The 18,333-nt window shown below is 37.0% G+C and overlaps 1 protein-coding gene across 2 annotated transcripts; it reads left to right on the top strand.

Moving 5' to 3' along the window:
* Window positions 1–412: 412 nt before the first annotated feature.
* On the top strand, window positions 413–15,161 carry WASHC3 (WASH complex subunit 3). 2 transcript variants are annotated; one of them, XM_021536398.3, is made up of 7 exons: window positions 413–517; window positions 1,942–2,040; window positions 4,271–4,336; window positions 5,284–5,412; window positions 6,992–7,099; window positions 10,374–10,438; window positions 13,410–15,161. In XM_021536398.3, the coding sequence occupies exons 1-7, from the start codon at window positions 467–469 to the stop codon at window positions 13,492–13,494; spliced, it is 603 nt and encodes a 200-aa protein (XP_021392073.1). In that variant the 5' UTR covers window positions 413–466; the 3' UTR covers window positions 13,495–15,161. The 2 variants fall into 2 exon arrangements, with proteins under 2 accessions (XP_021392073.1, XP_021392064.1); XM_021536389.3 differs by having other exon boundaries at window positions 6,989–7,099.
* Window positions 15,162–18,333: the final 3,172 nt, after the last annotated feature.

Here is an 18,333-nt window from a genome sequence, read left to right as displayed (position 1 = left end):
ACAAGGACTCCAGATTTGTCTTTTTTCGGAAGAACCCAGAGCCATTCAGCGCTCCTTATTTTGACTCCCCACATCCAAAGTGCGGCATTTCCCCTCTCCAATTACGTGTGTGCTAAGGCACACTGCCTTTTCTCATCATTCCCTCGCCGTGTCACCGCCTGGGACGACACTCCCCAAACAAACACCACTACGCAGGGCCCCGTCCTGAGGCAGGGAGCGCTGGGTGTGACCGCACCGGCATGGCCGGGCCCCTCAGCGGCTGCCACACTTGCATCGCAAAGCGGGGGCAAAGAAGGCAGCCCAGAATCTCGGGGTTCGTTTGTCCCCGGCTTCGTCCCCGGGCCCTGAGGGCCGGGACTGCGTTTCCCAGGAGGAAGCGCGCCCCGCCCCGCCCCGCCCCGCGCAGCTCGGCGTTTGTTTCCGGGCCGCGCTGCGGAGCGGCGCTGCGCCGGCCCGGCCCGCGGCCATGGACGAGGACGGGCTGCCCATCGTGGGCTCCGGCATCGACCTCACCAAGGTACGGGCTGCGCTCGCCCGGCGCCCCGGGGCCGCCGCTCCTCCTCCGCGGCGGCGGCGGCGCTGGCCCTGGTGCTGGGCGAGCCCCGCTGCGGCTCCCGGCCCGGCCCGGCGGCGGGCTCTGCTCCTCACCCGCTCTCCTCCCGAGGCGATTTGCTGCAAGTTGCGTTTAAAGACTAAGCCGTTTCAAACATCGACCTGGGGAGGCAAATCCTGTACAAAGCTGTGTATTAATTTCTTTAAATGTTGCAGAAGCTTTCTTTTTAAACTTAGTTTTCTCAACAGAGAGCATAAAGAGAGGATAGTTCCAGTTGACCCAGTGATTCTTACGTACTCTGCGCCACCCTAGAGATTTCTGCTAAGGTCGTAAGCGCTGCTTGGCAAATTTTGGAATTTTGAAATTTTGGAACCACAGAACTGAACTCCAGCAGATGCTGTTGTACAGTGCACAGGCTGAAGACTTGAGATAGTAGCAACAGAAGTCTGACAAAAAGGATGTTTTAAGATTCCCATAGTGAACTGTATATTGAATGCACTGATAAATCAGTGACTAAAGAAGAGGTGAAGACCAGAGTCACTGTATTCACAAAAAAAATGCAGCAGAATCTTGGCTGCCAATAATACTCTTCGTAATCTTCCACTTAAATCAATGACAATTTCGTAGGCTGATTTCCTCTGCAAAGGTTAAGACTTAAAGCAATTCTCCAAGGTTATTAACCCTGAGGCACTAAAATTTTAGACATAAACTTTTGTGTGCAAATTCCTGATTCCAGTCTTCTGTAATGGTTTAAATAAAAATGCCAGTTCTGTGTTACAGTATGACCACCATTCATTTGGCAAACTTAAGAGTCAACATTTTAGTCTGAAAAATATGTGAGTATCTAAATTGATTTGGAGAATAATTTTTGGCAATTTTAGGGTAGTCTGGACTTGCAAATGAGAACCAGTAGGGTAGCCACTAAATACTTACACAGCAACATCACTACACTTCAGTTTTGGTCATGGTGTTAGTTGTAACTGAGTATTAGTATGGCTGGCCAAATTTGGTTTTCCTTCTTAAACTCCAGAAGGAAAGATTCTAATTTCCCCACTGTTTTTATAAAATCATTAACATTGACTTCTGGGAATATTCACAATTTCATCTAAAGATAAAAGTCCTTCATTTCTTGGGTTTTGTTGCCTTTTCTATGTGTCCTGTACATTCTCAGCTGTCGTGTTAGTAGATTTTTAGTGGCAAAGGATCTGTATGAATGCATATGTATGTTAGAAAATGGTTTATCTATGTATGCAGTCATAGCAGGCACACTTAAGACAGATTTCCAAATAATTTATTCTAAAAAATATACATTTATAACAGATATTTCAGTCCAAATTTGGAACTTGACATTGATTTGTAACCTAATTTTCTTATATTTTTTAATGCAGGTTCCTGCTATTCAGCAGAAAAGAACTGTAGCATTTCTAAACCAGTTTGTTGTTCACACAGTGCAGTTTCTGAACCGCTTTTCTACTGTTTGTGAAGAGGTATGTTTATTATTTCCCCAGCTGTCCCTTTATACATTTAAAAAAATTCAAGAAATGGGAACCACTCATCTAAATATTTTTGATGCAGTAATACTGGTAGCTTAAACCAAAAATGTAGTCTGCTTTCTGTTCGAGGTTTCTCTTTAGTAAGTGCTTAAGACAGAATTTTTCCCCAAGGGATCAATATCAACTCCTGGTTGTGCCACACTGCATCCTGTTTTCTTAAACTTTTGTATTTGTCACAGTCTTTGAACTTTTTGATACAAGGAATTTATTCTGAGCAGCTTTATCTCTGGTTCTTATCTTGTTATGAGAGGAAGATGCCATGTTCTTGCAGTGCATCAAAACTTACTTTCAGGTTTTATCACCTTTAATTTAAAAGAGTCATACACTAAGCACTGAATGTAAATAGTTTTTATGTTGAAAAAAGAAAATCTTTGGCAAGTGATTAGTATAGAAATGAAGCCCTTAACTTCAGTTTGCTGTAAAAAGAGATAAAAATGAAAATAGGATTAGTACGTTTATGTGATGACTTTAGAGTCAATGGAAATACATCAGATCAACAAGATTAGATTTGTCCACTGAACAGGACAAGAGTCCTCCTTGTAAAAAGAGTGTTTTCTAATGTGGCTTTGAGGGTAACCTTTTTGTCTTTAGAGGGTTTTTGTACTTCTTCATTAGTTTATTCAACAAAGAATGCTATACAGCTCTAGCCAGCTGAGCCAGGGCAGCAGTCAAATCCAATTAGACTAAGCCATGTAATCTGAGAAATTCCGTTATTTGTTGGTGAAGTTGAGAGCCAGACGTGTAACAAGTATAAGATTTGGTTATTATATGAATATATGGAGCTTCAGAGGGAAAAAAGTAATTTTTCCTAGGTTTTTAAACTTCCTGTAACTTGATAGGTGGGACAGTGTAACCGCCTGGTGACTCTGTTGTCAGTTGTCCAAAACTCATTTGTGACCTGATATCAGTATTCCCTCTTCCACAGGCCCTGTGGAAACCAGAACACGTATATTTGAAGCCACCTTGAGCATACAGCAGGACTGTGAAGTCTGCCTAATAAAACAGTTATTAGTTAACCAAAATGTATTGTTACTCAAGAGACTAAATAGTTGCTTTATATACTCCTTGAGAAGTTTTTCATATTCATGAAGTACAGAAGTGTTTTTAATGTGAAAGGTCGCAGTGTAAGTCAACAGAAGCCAAGAAACGCAAAATCAGGGCTGACATCCTTAACTCTAATTTTCTTGGCTCTTGTCTAGTCAAATAGACACATAAAATTGCATAATTGTCTTTTGTACATCTTTCCTCCCCCTTATCCAGTTAAATGTAGGACACATAGTTCCTTCCAATAGGAGCTGACTCCTCTTCATGAACAAAGGACCATCTGTAAACAAGTCAGTGCTCTATCCAAAAAGACTAACTCCTGTCAGTCTCCTGCTTTTTCTAGCATATTGGCAGAACTGCCATTTTCTTAGGGTGTTAAAGTTCTGCTTCAGAGCCAGGCAGAATCTTGCCAAGGTGCCAGAAAGCTGTCAGAATGGTACATATCTGCCAGCCAGCACTCTAGCCAACTTCACTTGGACAGGTCTGGTGGAGTATGGTAGTGATTAGTTAAAAGACTGGCAGTTCTTATGGAGTAATTTAGAAAAACTTAAGTTGTATTAAAAAAAAAAAAAAAGTCAAAATATGATTGAGGTGCACCTGGAGCATATAGTGTCAGTTTAGTTGTGATTCATTGTGAATTTGACTGTATAGGACTTTGAATCACCTGCTGTATTAATTATCAGATTGTCTCTTGGTATTTGCTCAGGTACATACACACACATTATCTCCTTTCATCTTCCACATTTGGAAAAACCTTTGAAGAAAGATCTTTTGGTAACTGGGAGAGCATAATATGTCTACCATTATTCTACAGTTGCCCAAAGTAATACCCTATTTACTTTGGCTTTCTTTTGTAAATAATCTGTCTTCATTTCTGTCATTATATGGGAAAACCAACTGCAGAGTAAAATTATTTAAAATTTGTACTGCTGTAGCTACTGTTCTAAAAAGAGTTGTCAAGAGTTGTCTTCATTTATTTCATAATATGATAATCTTATTTACACTGTACTCTGCCTTCAGCAGGGAGAAAAGTGATTTTTTTTTTTTAACTATATGCAAACTTTTATATGTCCAAGTGCATATGGGAGTGTTTTCACATCCTAATTGTTTTCTGTTGCAGAAATTGTCAGCGCTCTCTCTCCGTATCCAACAAATTGAAACCACACTCAATATTCTGGATGCAAAGGTTTGTATGGATATAGACTTCATCTTCTAACAGTGACAGCCTCCTAGATTATGTGAACTAGCTTCCTTTTTAGAGTCTGAATTGAGAAAATAAGTTTTCATAATGATTTGAAGGAGCTAATATGAAAACCTGATATGAAAAATTCTCTCTTTAACTCTCTTCTCTAGTTAATGCCTTACTACTTGTACTGTGTGACATTTGAATATGTAGTTGATACAGAAGAAAGGAACCAACAGTACCTAGTGGAAAATTTGGGCTTGTTAAGCATGTGGAACGGGAAGGAAACACTTTTTGCCATACAAATGCCAATAAGAAAATTCTTACCCCCTTTGTAAAACAAAAATATCTTTGTATGATACTGATAAAAGTAGCTAGAGAGAAGCCTTGTAATTCTTTTGATACTGAAATGTGAGCAGAACTGGATCTAAGCTAATGTAAATTTGTTTGATTTACTTCTTTAGCTGAAATTACAAAAGATCATAGATAGGAAATACGGCATATCATTTACTTGGAAAAAAAACCTGACAAAATCCTGAAGTCAGTAAATCACCCACTATGGAATTTTAACAAGTTCTTTCAATAATCATGGAGGCAATTTCAGTTGGCTTTTCTGGGAGGAAGGGTGGGATATTTTGAAAGTGTTCATTAAGATGGCATGGCTCTCGTGTGGTTGATAAATGCAGTAGCAAAATACTGGGAAGGTGTGGAAGTCTTTTCCTGTTCTGCAACCCTGTGTTGACAGTGAAAGTTTTTATTGTAGAAGGCAGCTGGGTAGAAAGATTTTTTTTTCCCCATCAAAATGCCAAAACTAGGGGCAGAAACTTAAAATTTTACTGATGTAAAACCAACCTGGAAAATAAGTGGTAAGCAGCATGCTGCAGATTTTGTTGTACCTGTAAGTCTTATGAACAGCTCATTGCTTATTTGATGATGTATTTTGCATTCAGTTATCCTCGATTCCTGGCCTAGAAGATGTCAAATTTGAAGTTTCCAGTGCAGATGTGAACAGTGTTACAAATGGTCCTGTGGCACAGGCTGCTACAGATCAACAGACAGCTGGATCACCTCAGTCTGGAGTAAGTAATAAAGCATAACTCATTTCTTGGAGGAATAGAGCTCTCCAGGTCAAGTTTTTAATGTCATTTGCAGTAGATAGAAGAAGCAATTCTATTGGAAGTGAGCAATCAACTCTAAAAGTCTAAGACTAGGCTTTTCTCTACTGGCACTGTTTTAACAAGTGACTTAAATAAAAAAAAAAAAGGCTATACCCTTTATTAATTATGTGACTTAAATAATTAGAACTAACTCAAATCTAATGATAAATTTCTCCTTCCTTTCTTTCAATCACACTAAAATATGAACATGAATTACATGGTGCTGGCAAGGTCATGAATGAAAATAATAGTTCAAATCACATCATTGCAACTCTTTCTTCCTTTCATCAGAATGTGAGCTTTTAGCTCAAATTGGAATTTCTAGCATGCTTTTTTCTAAAGAGTTTATTACATTGAAGGTTTTCTGTATATTATCCTCCACATACAGTAAAGGTCAGCTTAATACAAGTAATCAATATTTAAGATACTATCCCTGCAACTAACTTAGAGTCATTTTGGGGAATTTCATGTGTGTGGTTGGTTGATTTTTTAAACCAGACATTTGAATCCCATGATCGATCACCACTTAACTAAGTGAGCCTTTCTGGCTCATTTGTAGATGGAGTTCTTTTCCTGGTTTCCCCTAACAGTTTCTTCTCATGGAATCCTCAATTCTGATCTATGCTCATTCTCTTATTTGGTGGCAGTTGCTGTGGAGAAGCAGTAGCTGGAGCACTCTGCTGCTTTTGCCTGCCTGTCAAATATTGCAACTCTGATTTGCAGGCAGCAGTAGGGGAGACACTGGGCAGCATTGCATGTTCCAGCCCCATTAGAGAATGACTCACCATGAGTTCATTTTCTTTAAAGTGTTCCTCCTCTCAGATATGGAAGTATATAAAGTATATTTAAGTATATAAAGTTCATATATTTCTGAAAGGATGTTCCCAATGCTGCTTTCAGGTGGTTAGTTTTGTAGAAAAAATAAAGTTTTCTGTGTTATTTTAAAAGTTCTAGAACTTGTCATTTTTCATTTAATTTAAATTAAATACTTTCAAGGAATCTTTGATTTCATTACATTGTCCTTTGAGTAATGATTTATACTCAAAAGTATAGTTTAGAAGTTACATGGTATGTGTGGAACCTTTGTCAGCAAATCAAATATTTTAAAGAAAAAAGGCATTGGACTACTGGGGGAAATTTATAGATATACTCCTTATAAATATTTTTTATAAAAAGACCATTTACATTTAATACTGTGATATTTATTAAATGCAACTTAACAGGGTTTTTAGGGCCTTTTTGGTTTTTTATGTGTTGTTCAATAACTTAAAATTGTATCTAAAAGTAGAAAGACACTCTTGTAACAGTGAACAACAAAAGAGCTGGATTTGTCATTTCATACATCCAGGAAACCTCTAGTTTTGTGAATGTAGATCAGAATAATCTTGATGAAAAAGAGTTACTCTTTACCTTAAAATACTCAGTTTTATTGTTTGGAATCTCTCCATGGGTGTGGTGTATGCACTTAACCATTAAAGGGTTTGTTCTTCACATACAGCAGAACAATACACAAGAGGAAGGGTTACAGAAGACGGAGGTAGTAACAGAAAATGTCACAACTGTGGCCAAGGATCCAAGATATGCCAGATACCTCAAAATGGTACAAGTGGTAAGTCAGTTCTCATGTCGTTCTTTGGCTAGGATGTTATTTTTTGGTGGAATGTACCGCACAGCTGTAAGCGAGCCTTAAATGTCGGAAAACATATATTGCAACAGTAATCTTTAAGGTAGGATAACATCATAATATTCTAGCACATCTTTTCTAATAAATGAATTAATGCAATATATTCCCTCAGACAGCTTCTTCTGGCAAGATCTTTCTGCAAAATTCTGCTGGTAGACTTGTGAACTGAAGGTGTGAAATGTGTAAATGCAAAGTGATAGTAGCCGGAGGCACAGAAGATGCCACAGAAAGTGGAATTGCCCTGGCAAATTGGAGAAATTCCTTGCATACAGACTGATTACAGTCTCATTTTACTATAGGGTACAAAATACAGCTTTGCAAGTATAGTCCAGAACAGGAGTACTTGGTATTTCTGTAAGGACCAAAATAGAGATATAAGGATTGTTTCACTGTCTGGTTCCACTCCAGTTTCCTGTTATTCATTATGCAGGTTTTGTTTACATCTTTATCTGTGGTCTGTGCTGGAGATAAATAGGAAGTAAATGATTGTAATCTCAATGTGTGAAATCTCATGAAGGAATGAGAAGATGAATGAAAGACTATTTGTGATATTTTTAAGAGGTCGTTTCACATCCACAAACTTAAAAATGAGATTGTAAACAAAGAATTTATTTCAATTTATTTTCAATTTGTCAGTGGAAATTTTACTCTAAAATACATATTATAATTCTGGAAAGTATGACTATGTCATGGTATTAATAAAATGTTGCTTATATTAAAACTAATTTCATGGTTTCACTCAGTCTTCAGAGAAATTATTACAACTGGTCTACTTCATCCCTTGAATGAAGCAGAATTAATTCCTTCATCCCTTGAATGAACCTTGAAGGTTCCAAACCTTATTTTTCACTTGAATCACAAACTGGTACTTTATGGATAGCTTATTACAAACCATTTGGAAAACCTAGCAGTGGGATAATAGCAGAGAATAGAACACTATGTTGCTGTATTGATTTAATGCCAGACTTCAAAGTGGATTTGAAAGTGCTGGATGGTCTAATTACTTTGAATTTTTTTTTGTGACTGCTAGAGGAGTGAGATCTCACTTTCCACACTTCTCCTGTGTACTGGCAATTCCTGGTGACTCCTCTGCCAGTTGTAAACAGTGTGGTAGGAAAGTCAAACTAACATCCTACAAATTAATGTGTGTTTTTGTATTTGCCAAACTTGTCTCCTTGTCCGGTCAAGTATTTCAGTTAGTGTCATTTATTTGCCTAAATTAAGTTTTTAGCTAAGATTTGTTTGAACTGATAATTTATTTATTACTCACAGTGTTTGTAGTATAAAAGAGCACCATTCTACACTAAAAGTAGATCTTCCATGAAATTGTGACAAACTCATTTTGGTGGAGTGCAATTATTGAGGACACTAAATTCTTACATTTTAAAATTTACAACAATATTTCAAGAAGTCATACAAAAGCAGTACCATATTTGCAGATTAAAATTTAGGAGAGCATGAAAGGTAAAGTAATTGTAATACCCTGGTTGTATTATAAACAGATACAGGTGCAATCGTAATTGTTTTCCTTCAGATAAGGATTCTAAAAGAGCATTTTGATTAAACTTCAGATTAGTTCTGTGAATCTATGATATATGAGGGTACTGAGAGGATTTTTTCTCACAGATTTTAATGCACACAGTGCTGGAATAAAACATACTCCCAAGTGTGAACATAAACACAACCCATTCTTAGAAATCCTATACCAAATTCACTTTGATTGAAATCAAATATGAATTCTGCCTTGCCTGATCTGACTCAATTCTGTTTTTACCTGGTTTAAATTGATGCATAAACAACTCATCAGTGACTTCTGAGGTGGGGAAGAGTATCCTAAGAGCAGTCAAGCAGGGGAAAAGCATTAGTACAAAATGGTGTGTAAACACACAATCCCTGCTGTCCAAATCTATACTAGAATAACTGAATTTTTAAACCGTCATTAAATACTCCAATAAATATTCAAAATATTCACCTTTGTAATGCACATGGGTTATGAAGTACTGAGATACTCTTTTATTTCCAGGTATTACATTGCAGCTACTTGAGTGACCATTTTTCACATTATGTCTGATAGATTGCTACAGCTATGTACCTGTGTGTGTGCTGTTCCACAGTGCTCATGCACAAGCCTTGATTGTGATTCTTACTGTGGAGCAGCCATTAGAATCACATCTTTCTCTGGAACATTAGTCATGGCTGCTCTTTAGCACTATTTTACTTACTTCCGGACAAAAGATATTAATCCTACACTACTTTTCATTTAGAATTTCTTAGACCACCAGTAACTTTGTTCCTTTTGAATCAGAAATTGTATCCTCATTTGGTTTGGGGTTTTTTCCCCATATCCTATATTGGCATTGAGTGATCCAGATGGTATTTCTGATGATTTCCAACAGGAGACGGCAAAGCAACAAGTTGCCTTTGTGCAGCTCTAGTGGAAACATAGGAGCAGTTTGTTGGAATGTATCTCATGAGAGGACGTGGGTCTTGGATATGTGATCCAAGATTAGAGGATGTTTAGGTGTTGATGAATAAAATAAAGTGCAAAAGCTGTGGAAGGACTTGCAGGGAATTTTTTTAACATTTGGCTGAAATCTGTCCACAGGTCACAGAAGATTCAAGCCTGACTGCACAAGCAGTTGTATTTGGAGAATTCACTTCTAAATTGTGCTTTTGTTCTCATGTCCTGTTTGCCTTTTTCTCCATGCTTTATAGACTTCTCCAGCTTTTAGCACTGCCTTACAGGATCCTTCTGGAGTGGTAGCTGACACACTTCCCTGGTTTTCTTCTCTCTCTTGGCTATACCTTCAGTATGCCCAAGTCTTTCCTAGCACAACTTCTCTGCTGTCTTTTTGCTACTTCGTGCTTTCTTCATACTCTTATCCATACAGATAACTTCAGCTTTATGATTTTGTCTGCATGAATTGCAAGTATATATCTATCCAGTCTTGATTCTCTCCCTGCAACTTTCTCTAGATGTTTTGCCATAAATATAAAGTGGATTAAAAGGGCCTTTCATCTCAATAATTTCTTGCTTCTAGGTTCATATTGATGGGAACTGAGATTAATGTTTCATGCTGTTGTTTGACAAGTGACATGCATAAATTTATATGAAAGTGTGGTTTAAAAGTACCAGAGTTATTTAACTCACCTGTTTTGTGTCCAGTAGTTTAATATTATTCTTTCTTCTGCTACACAGGGTGTTCCTGTAATGGCAATACGAAACAAAATGATTTCTGAGGGGCTAAATCCAGATCTTCTTGAGTAAGTAATTTGTGACTCCCAGTAGGGCTGCAGATCAACTGTGTGTTTAAAAAACTTGGAAAAACTTGTGCTTAGAAAAGGTTGTGCAAGGTGTTGTGAGCTATAGCAGTGACAAGCTAGCATCTGAAAATGTGCATTTAGTAATGAGGAATCAACTAAAAGGTCAGTAGCCATTTTCAGTGCCCTGTGTAGACTATGAGGTTTTTTCCCAGATACTTGCTTTCAACACTCCAGTAAGAAAATGTCATTATTGTAGAGTAGTAAGAAAAAACTCTGTCTTATTTTGCTGGATGCATGAGGGACAACAGAGTTGTTTTCAGATTCCCTGAGTAGATGTTGTGTACAGCTTGACTTCAAAATTGACAGTGAAAATTGAAGTCAACAGTTCAAAATTCTGGCTGTTGATTGAGCTAATCTGATGTGTAAGAATAGATAGTAATTTTCAAAGTTTCTTGTCTGGCCATAAACATGAATTCTAGTCTTACTTTACAGATGACATTTAATTTAGTCCTGCTGTATTATTTCACAGATGTTGTTAAACTGAGGAAAATACTAACTTTATTCTTGCACTACAGACAACAAAACGTTCGAAGTATTTTTGCATTCTTTTCAGAAACTGTCAGGGTATTAAAAAGTCCATTTTTCCTTTCCAGTGAAGTCCTTTTACATTTTATAAGGGCTTATTCTGAAACTAGCTACTTGTTAAATAAAATAAACCTGAAGTATCATCATATGATGAGTCACTTTAGCTCCTAGCTACTTCCTGGTCTAGATAAGCCCAATATAGTTATTCCTCAGTTGTTTTTTTACTGATTGAATGAGAAATTAAAAAAAAGACCCAGTGCAAGTTGGAGATAGGTTTAGCAAACACAGGTTTTCTATATGTGTGTTAAATGTTTTGTATTTTTTTCCTGTGCTTTCAAGTCCATACCTTTCTATAAATGCTGCTATTTCTTCATGTTCGGGTGGATTTTTTTAGTACATAAAACAAAAAGATAATAGGTTAAAATTTTTAAAGCTGTTTTTTAAAAAGTGTATACTTTTGAATTGTCTATTTTGCATTAAGACAGAAACATTATTACTGTGGATTGAGGCTCATAGAGTATGTTTGAGGTTAGTTCTCAAAATCTATCCTCAAAGATCTGTGCAACAATAGTGCTTAGTCAGATTTTCTTTAAAATGTTATTGGTTTGAAAACTGGTTAAAGAAAGCTAATTATTTGGCAAGGTGGATCATGTTAAGGTATCAGGGTGACTTTTCAGATTTCTTGCTTTCTTGTTGTAATACTATAGGCTTCTTTTATATGTGTCTTGCCATTCACACTGCATTTCTTGGGTCTTCAGCTTCCTTAGGTCTGCTCACTCAGTCCCAGAGAAAATTAGGAAAATGTACACATGGCTGTGTGCTCAGTCACTTACTGCAGACTCCCCCAGTTCCTTGCCATTGGCTGAGCATGGCTTATTTGTGGCTGTAGATGTGCTAATTCTAATGATACAATATTGTTTCTACACTCTCCTCTTAGCTTTTCCACTTCTGTTAATGCTCCTTTCTCAACTTTTTACAGCATTTGGTAACTGCCTGTTCTAAGCAGTTAGGAAAAAAGCTCCCAATTTACCTGTCTTTAACTTTTGTTGCTTATCCTGCCTCTCTTGCCTGTCTTCAGTTCCAGAAGAGTTTGTCCTGCTCTCATGAACTAAAGGAATTCAGCACCATCTTCCTCTTCTTAATAAGTGAGAGGTTTTGCACTGGTCTCTCATATCTTTGCACAACTCTTCTATTTTGTCATTACCATGACAACAAACAAGGAATAATATTGTGAAGTGGTATTTGCATGAGAAAAGAAATGCTTTCTTCATTTGTTTTAGAGGTGTGCAGGGGGTAGGGAGAAGGCTCTTCTGCAGTTCTTTAACACACTTCTCATCTTTGAACAAAAAATGTTTAGGAACACTTTAAAGTTACCTTAGGGATTCCCAACAGAGAAATTATACTAAATAGAACTAATGTTGGAAAAGAAATTCTATACTCCCAAGATAAATAAGAACAGGATGATTAATACAACTGTCATCTTAGTTTAAAATGCAATATTTTATCCAAGAGATGTTAACTGTCATACAGGAAGTGAGTTTCCCTGAATGTCCTTTTCCCTCAAGTATAATTATGTTTGTATTTTCTATCTTGGATTCAGCGTTTATCAGGCTCTGTATTGCTTGTATGTCAAATTCATTACATACTTAGGAGGGAAAGTCCATGGAGAGCCAGCATCTTCAGGCAGTAATGTTAGTTTAGATGGCTTGCTTCTCTCACCTTCATTTCCAGTGGATTCCCCAAGCAAACATTTTGTCACAGTGTTAAGATCCACCCTAAATACTCTCTTTAAAACTAAATACAAGTGGTCTGATAATTTGTAGTCAATAAAAATCCCATGGCTGCTCTTGCATGTCAAATTTAACCCAATGTTCTAGCCAAATTCCACTCTGAGTAATTCGTTTTTGCTTCACTAAATTATCCCTGCAGTTTTAGTTGGATACAATATTGTTCATTTCCTGTGTTATTTTTTTCATGTACTATTTACACTGCTCAATGGTGTACAGAATGTTCCTTTCAGCCCTGCAACCTCTGAAGATTGAAAAAAAATTGAATTAATCATTATTGCCTGCTTTCAACTCTTTCTACAAGTGTTTGCCACTTCTTAATGATTTGTCATCATTTCTGATGGCATCAAAGGCGTGCATTCACATTGGTGTCTATGGAGTTTTGATGTCCAGTGTGTTGCAGTTTCTAGTGTTTGCTTTCCAGTTGTAGGTGAAGCAATACCACTAAGGTGTGAGTTTGTGAGCCATAAACAGTTAATGTGTTAAATGTTGTGGCAATAAAGTGCCTGCAGTTGTGATGCAGGGATAGTGGTGTTACGTGCTGAGCTGCTTGTGCTCTCAGCTGGATTGACAACACAGAATGTTTTTGTTGCCTGCAGGACACCAGATGCCCCTGTGCCTGCCTGGGGAGATGATGGCAAAACAGAAGACAGTTCTGATAGTGAATCTTCATTCAGTGACTGAAGAGACTGGTTCCAACCCATGTAAACCTTTGTTAAGTGCTCATGTGTTTGGAGCTTTGGCAGATAATGGTTTTGCGTGGATCACACGGATGACGTGGCATGGTTTGTCTGATGGTGTTTTAAGAACTAAGATCCTTCATATTCTATTCTGGAAAGTCTGAACAGGCAGCATGTTTCAACCTGAACCCTTCCCCCATGAAAATGAATCATGAGATCCTTGCAGTTTTTATGCTGCATCATGGCAGATTCATTTCTGTTTCTGCTGAAATTACTTTGTAGGGTTTTAAAAATCCCACACCTCTAAACCTCCATGTCTCTAAAACTGCATTCTGGTCATTGTTAGATTTTCCGTGTAACACATTTAACCTACATTGCCTTCTTTCTGCCCCATAACTTAAAGGTTTAACTTTGAAAAATTGAAGTGTTTCATTGATAAACTGTACCTTTTTTGCAATATCCTGTATCTGCAGTGATGCTACAAGAAATACATAAAAGTCAGCTCTTTTGGTGATTGTAAGTCAGTGATACTCAGATTTGAGAATAACTAAAATACAAGTGAAAAATATATTAAAAGCCATTTTGAATCTATTTTCAAAGCATATACTGCTATTCAGTGCCACATTAGAGCCTGTATGACGCCGTTAAAGGAACTTCTACTCTTGAAGGGTTGATTTATCCAATTCAGGTTGCAGTGTTATAGAAAGGTACAAACATGGCAAGATTGATTTGATAATGACACTGGGGAAAAAAGCAAGGGACTGAAAGATCATTAATGGAATCTCACTACTTGTTCACTGTTATGTAGGTCAGTTGAAACCATTTTCTGACTTAATTGGCCTTACTCAAAAGAAACTGTGGCTGAACAGTTTGCTTAGGGTGAGAAATCATCTCCAAGTTGGTGCATTTGCTGATAATTTAATCAAAGAAGCTAAAATTCAGGTTGTATAATGATAAAACTACCTTGGCACCTAATTGAGAAACAATATAAAGAAATGCCTGATGTGCCCTGAAGATTCCCCTCAAAATGACTTGATGTACTCCTTGACTTAAAAATTTTATTTCATTAAAGAATCTCCTTTAATACAATTTGTTCCACATGAAATCCTTTGCAATCTGTTTGAATTCCCCAGATTGTAGAGATTACACCAGAATGCTGTGTCCTAGGCAGTCATTAACTTTCTGGTATTTGACATTTGTGCTGTGACCAAGAGAAGACTAAAACTGAAGTTCCAAGTGTGTTAGCCTTTATGACTGGGTCAATACCTTCTCTCTTAGTTATTTGTGCCACTTCAGTAGGTTATAAGCTTTTCTTTTACCCTGCAGCTTAAGCATGGCTCCCATTTCAGCCTAGTAGACATATGCTCTCCATAACCTGTAAATCAGAGTAATGCCTTAATCCCTACAAAAGCATATATGCACTGGAGATTGTCTAGAGATGGTATTTCAGTGATGGGTTAATTATCATTGAACACTTAAAAAATGTACTTAATAGTTAACACTTAGTAAAACACAAAAAATATTAATGTATTAGCAATAGGTATTTCAAATGTAAATGTGTTAATGTTATATCAGAATGTATATATTGAAACACTCAAGACTTTTTAAAATCTAAATTTGAAAACTCATTTAAGCAGTCTGTAAAATAAAAGCTATACTTTGTAAACCAAAGTTATGGTTTTATTTTCTTCCTATATCTTGTTCTAAACAAGACAGTGAAAATTCTTCCAAAGTCTCTGCAATTCATGTTTCTCTAGAATGAGCTTTGCTGAAGTTGTATCAGCCTGCTAACCAAAGGGAAGAGTTTGGAAATTGGGGTTTGGAGTTAATGTTAATCCATGTACCCCATAGTGGCACTCTGACTACAGGAGAACTGAGCATCACATAGCCACTGTTATAAGAAGCAAATTTAAGAAAGGCTGAAATTAATGTGTATTTTATGTTTTATACTTCTGAACTGACATGGACCTATGTAAGGAAGTAGCATGATTTAAAGAGTTGAATTGAGACATAGTAGTTAATTATTTTTCTTAAGAAAAAAGTAAGGTTGCCAAAAGACATTTAAGAAGATACAGCTTCAGTTGTTTAACATTCTGAAGAAACTTTTCTTTTAAAATAATTTTAGATTGAAAAGAAAAAACTAAAATCAATTGTCTTTTACACCACTGCAGATGCACTTTTATATGGAATGAAAAAGAAAGCTTTTGGCCTACAGACACTTGATAAAATAAGGGATAATTAATCAGTAATTATATATGTCACAGAATAAACTGTTTCATTAATAGAGATTGTGAATTTAAATGCTTAGGAATTGTATGATCTTTTCAGGGTAGATGACTTTGGAGTATTGCAGTGTTAGTAAACTTGCAGAAACAATAATAAAAATCTTGCCACTTTGTCTCCTCTCCCAGTTGGATGGTGACTAAATCTAAATGTCTGAATTGTGAGGAGCTGGGAAGAAAAAAAGATAAGACCATCCTTTTTACATTCAGTGTCTCAGCACCATATTGCTTCTGCTACCTTTGGAGCCTCTGAACACTTCAGGCTCTTCTGTTCCTAAACATATCCCTTTGCTCAAGCTGTAGCCATATTCAATCTGAGATGTTTCAGCTGACAGGAAGAGCTATTAAGTATGGGAAGGTTGGTTTGAGACTGAATTATGTCAGCTCTGCTGGTGCTTCTTGATCTGCAGCAGTTTTCTAGAGATGTGCTAACCCAGAAAGCTGGAAAGTCCTTAACCGCAACCTAAATACTGTAAGCAGAGAATATTCCAAGGTGCTCATTATTAGCCATCTGTTTTGGAATAGAAGATGGAGGGAGTATTTCAGCTTGGCAGCACAGTAATCAGATATATGTCATACTTTCAAGGGAAAAAGTCCATTTTTAAGAGACTTTTATTTTTAAAAGCTTCCAACAGAACTTTTAGAAGATACGGTATACATTAAGAAGTGTCAGTAATACACATCTAATCTACACAAATTTTCCATGGATTTAAACTCATCATCTGGGGCAGTATTACAACTTGTAGGCATAAAAGCTACTGCAGAGTGTTGTTGAAATAACCACTGAATGCATCTGTTAATTCTAATTATGTACTACTGGTAAACTATATATTCTTTGTTTAAACAAACATTTTTAACCCCATCACCATATTCCTCATTTTTCAGGTGAATGGGAGTGCAGAATGCATAAAGATTAGTTTCCTAATGGTTACAGACATTTTAAATGAATATAGATGCCCTTAGATTAGATGCATGTCTGTGTTTTTGTAAGTAAAACCTCAAACCTGTCAAAGGCAAAAACAACATCTGGACATGATAACTTTATAGTGAAGTCCTGGTTTAGCAGTTGTAATCATGAATCTGTTCCTTCTCAAGTCTTCTGTTCAGCTACATTTGAAATGAAAATTGATGGTTCTTTTTCCAAGCTGAGTCTCTTCCTCTCTCTTGTTTTTCTTTCCACTGTGTGTTATTTACACCAGTGAGTAAGTGTATAGTTTGACATTCTGTGAAAAAAAAAATAGCAAACTATAGTCTGTACATGGAAAAAGAGAGTATCACTAAGATCAGCACTTTGAGCTGTGTGTGATCAGGTCAGTTTTGCTTTCCATAGTGTTACATAGCAAGAAACTTAAATTCAATCTGTCTGGAGATCCAGTTTTCACTCTGAAAAGACAAACAGAGGTAACAGTCTTATAATGATTTTGTCTGCAGAACAGGACATGTATTTTCTTCTGAAAATTGGGCATCCTGCTAGCAGGATGCCAAAATGTCCAAAGGCATTTTGGACACCAGGCATTTGGTGCCTGCAAATGCCTGCACTGGTGTCCAAAGTGTTACTTTCCTGATGCTTCATGTGATGGTGTCGCCATTCATGGCACTTTGCAAGCAAAGCATGGCTTGCTTAATTGTGCCTGGCTTGCTTAATTGTGCCATTCTATCTGTGCTGAAAGTCAGTACTGAGTGCCTTAAAGGAGGATGTGAGGAGCACTGCAGTGTTCCTGCAGTCCCTTTTCCTGCCACCAAGTCTTCACTCCAACCCTGAGCAGAGATTGATGCTCAGTACTAAATTAAAAGTTTGTTGGTGCTTCCAACAATAATTTCATTAATTTGGGAAGCTGTGGATATTCCTGCCTAGTGTTTGACTCACTAACTTTGCTAATACAATATTGTTTTAAGGGAGTTCCATGGGCTTGTTCATTATGAGGGTAACGAAGCAGAAAATGAAAATAATATTCTTCATGCCATACAAAAAATGAGTGACAGAAACAAGCTTAGCATAGGATATGTCACATTCTGAAGAGACAAGTCTACAGAACCATAAATTAAAGTGCACGTCATTGGGTGAGGACAGATGCAGCAAAAAGCACTTCATTTTATTTGCTTTTCAAAAAAAAAAAAAACATTAGGTCTGTGTCTTGACTTTAATAGATTATTTTCTCAGTGTATTTCCCATTTTCAGGTTAATGGGTGGAAAGAAAAATTCTGAATAAACATTCACTTTGCAGACAGTTGGTTTTCTTTGCTTCAGACTTCAAAATTGGTGCCATCTCCTTGCAGGAATGAAATGGTAAATAATAGTATTCTCTGATTTAGGTAGCATACTCTTTGGCTCTCAAGCTCTTGTATATTCTAGAATATGTACTAGAAATCACTTCCTGTGTTTCATTATGGTCTCTTGCCCTGGTCTGTAGAATCAGAAGTTGTAGTAAAGTAAATGCTAGCCCAGTCTTTCACTAGAAGAAGCATTTATCTGAGTGCTGAAAATACAAGGCAGAACAATGGATCTGAGAGTAATTTTTTACATTTATGTGAACAGTTCTTTTTATAGGTGATTACCATCA

The sequence above is a fragment of the Lonchura striata genome, chromosome 5 (genome assembly GCF_046129695.1).
Source record: "Lonchura striata isolate bLonStr1 chromosome 5, bLonStr1.mat, whole genome shotgun sequence".
NCBI lineage: Eukaryota > Metazoa > Chordata > Aves > Passeriformes > Estrildidae > Lonchura > Lonchura striata.
This window is presented reverse-complemented; position numbering and strand designations above follow the sequence as displayed.

Coding starts and splice junctions, on each gene's coding strand:
- WASHC3 (XM_021536389.3), top strand. CDS start 467: ATGGACGAGGACGGGCTGCCCATCGTGGGCTCCGGCATCGACCTCACC. Junction 4,337..5,283: donor TCAATATTCTGGATGCAAAG/GTTTGTATGGAT, acceptor TTTTGCATTCAG/TTATCCTCGATTCCTGGCCT. Junction 10,439..13,409: donor CTAAATCCAGATCTTCTTGA/GTAAGTAATTTG, acceptor TGTTGCCTGCAG/GACACCAGATGCCCCTGTGC.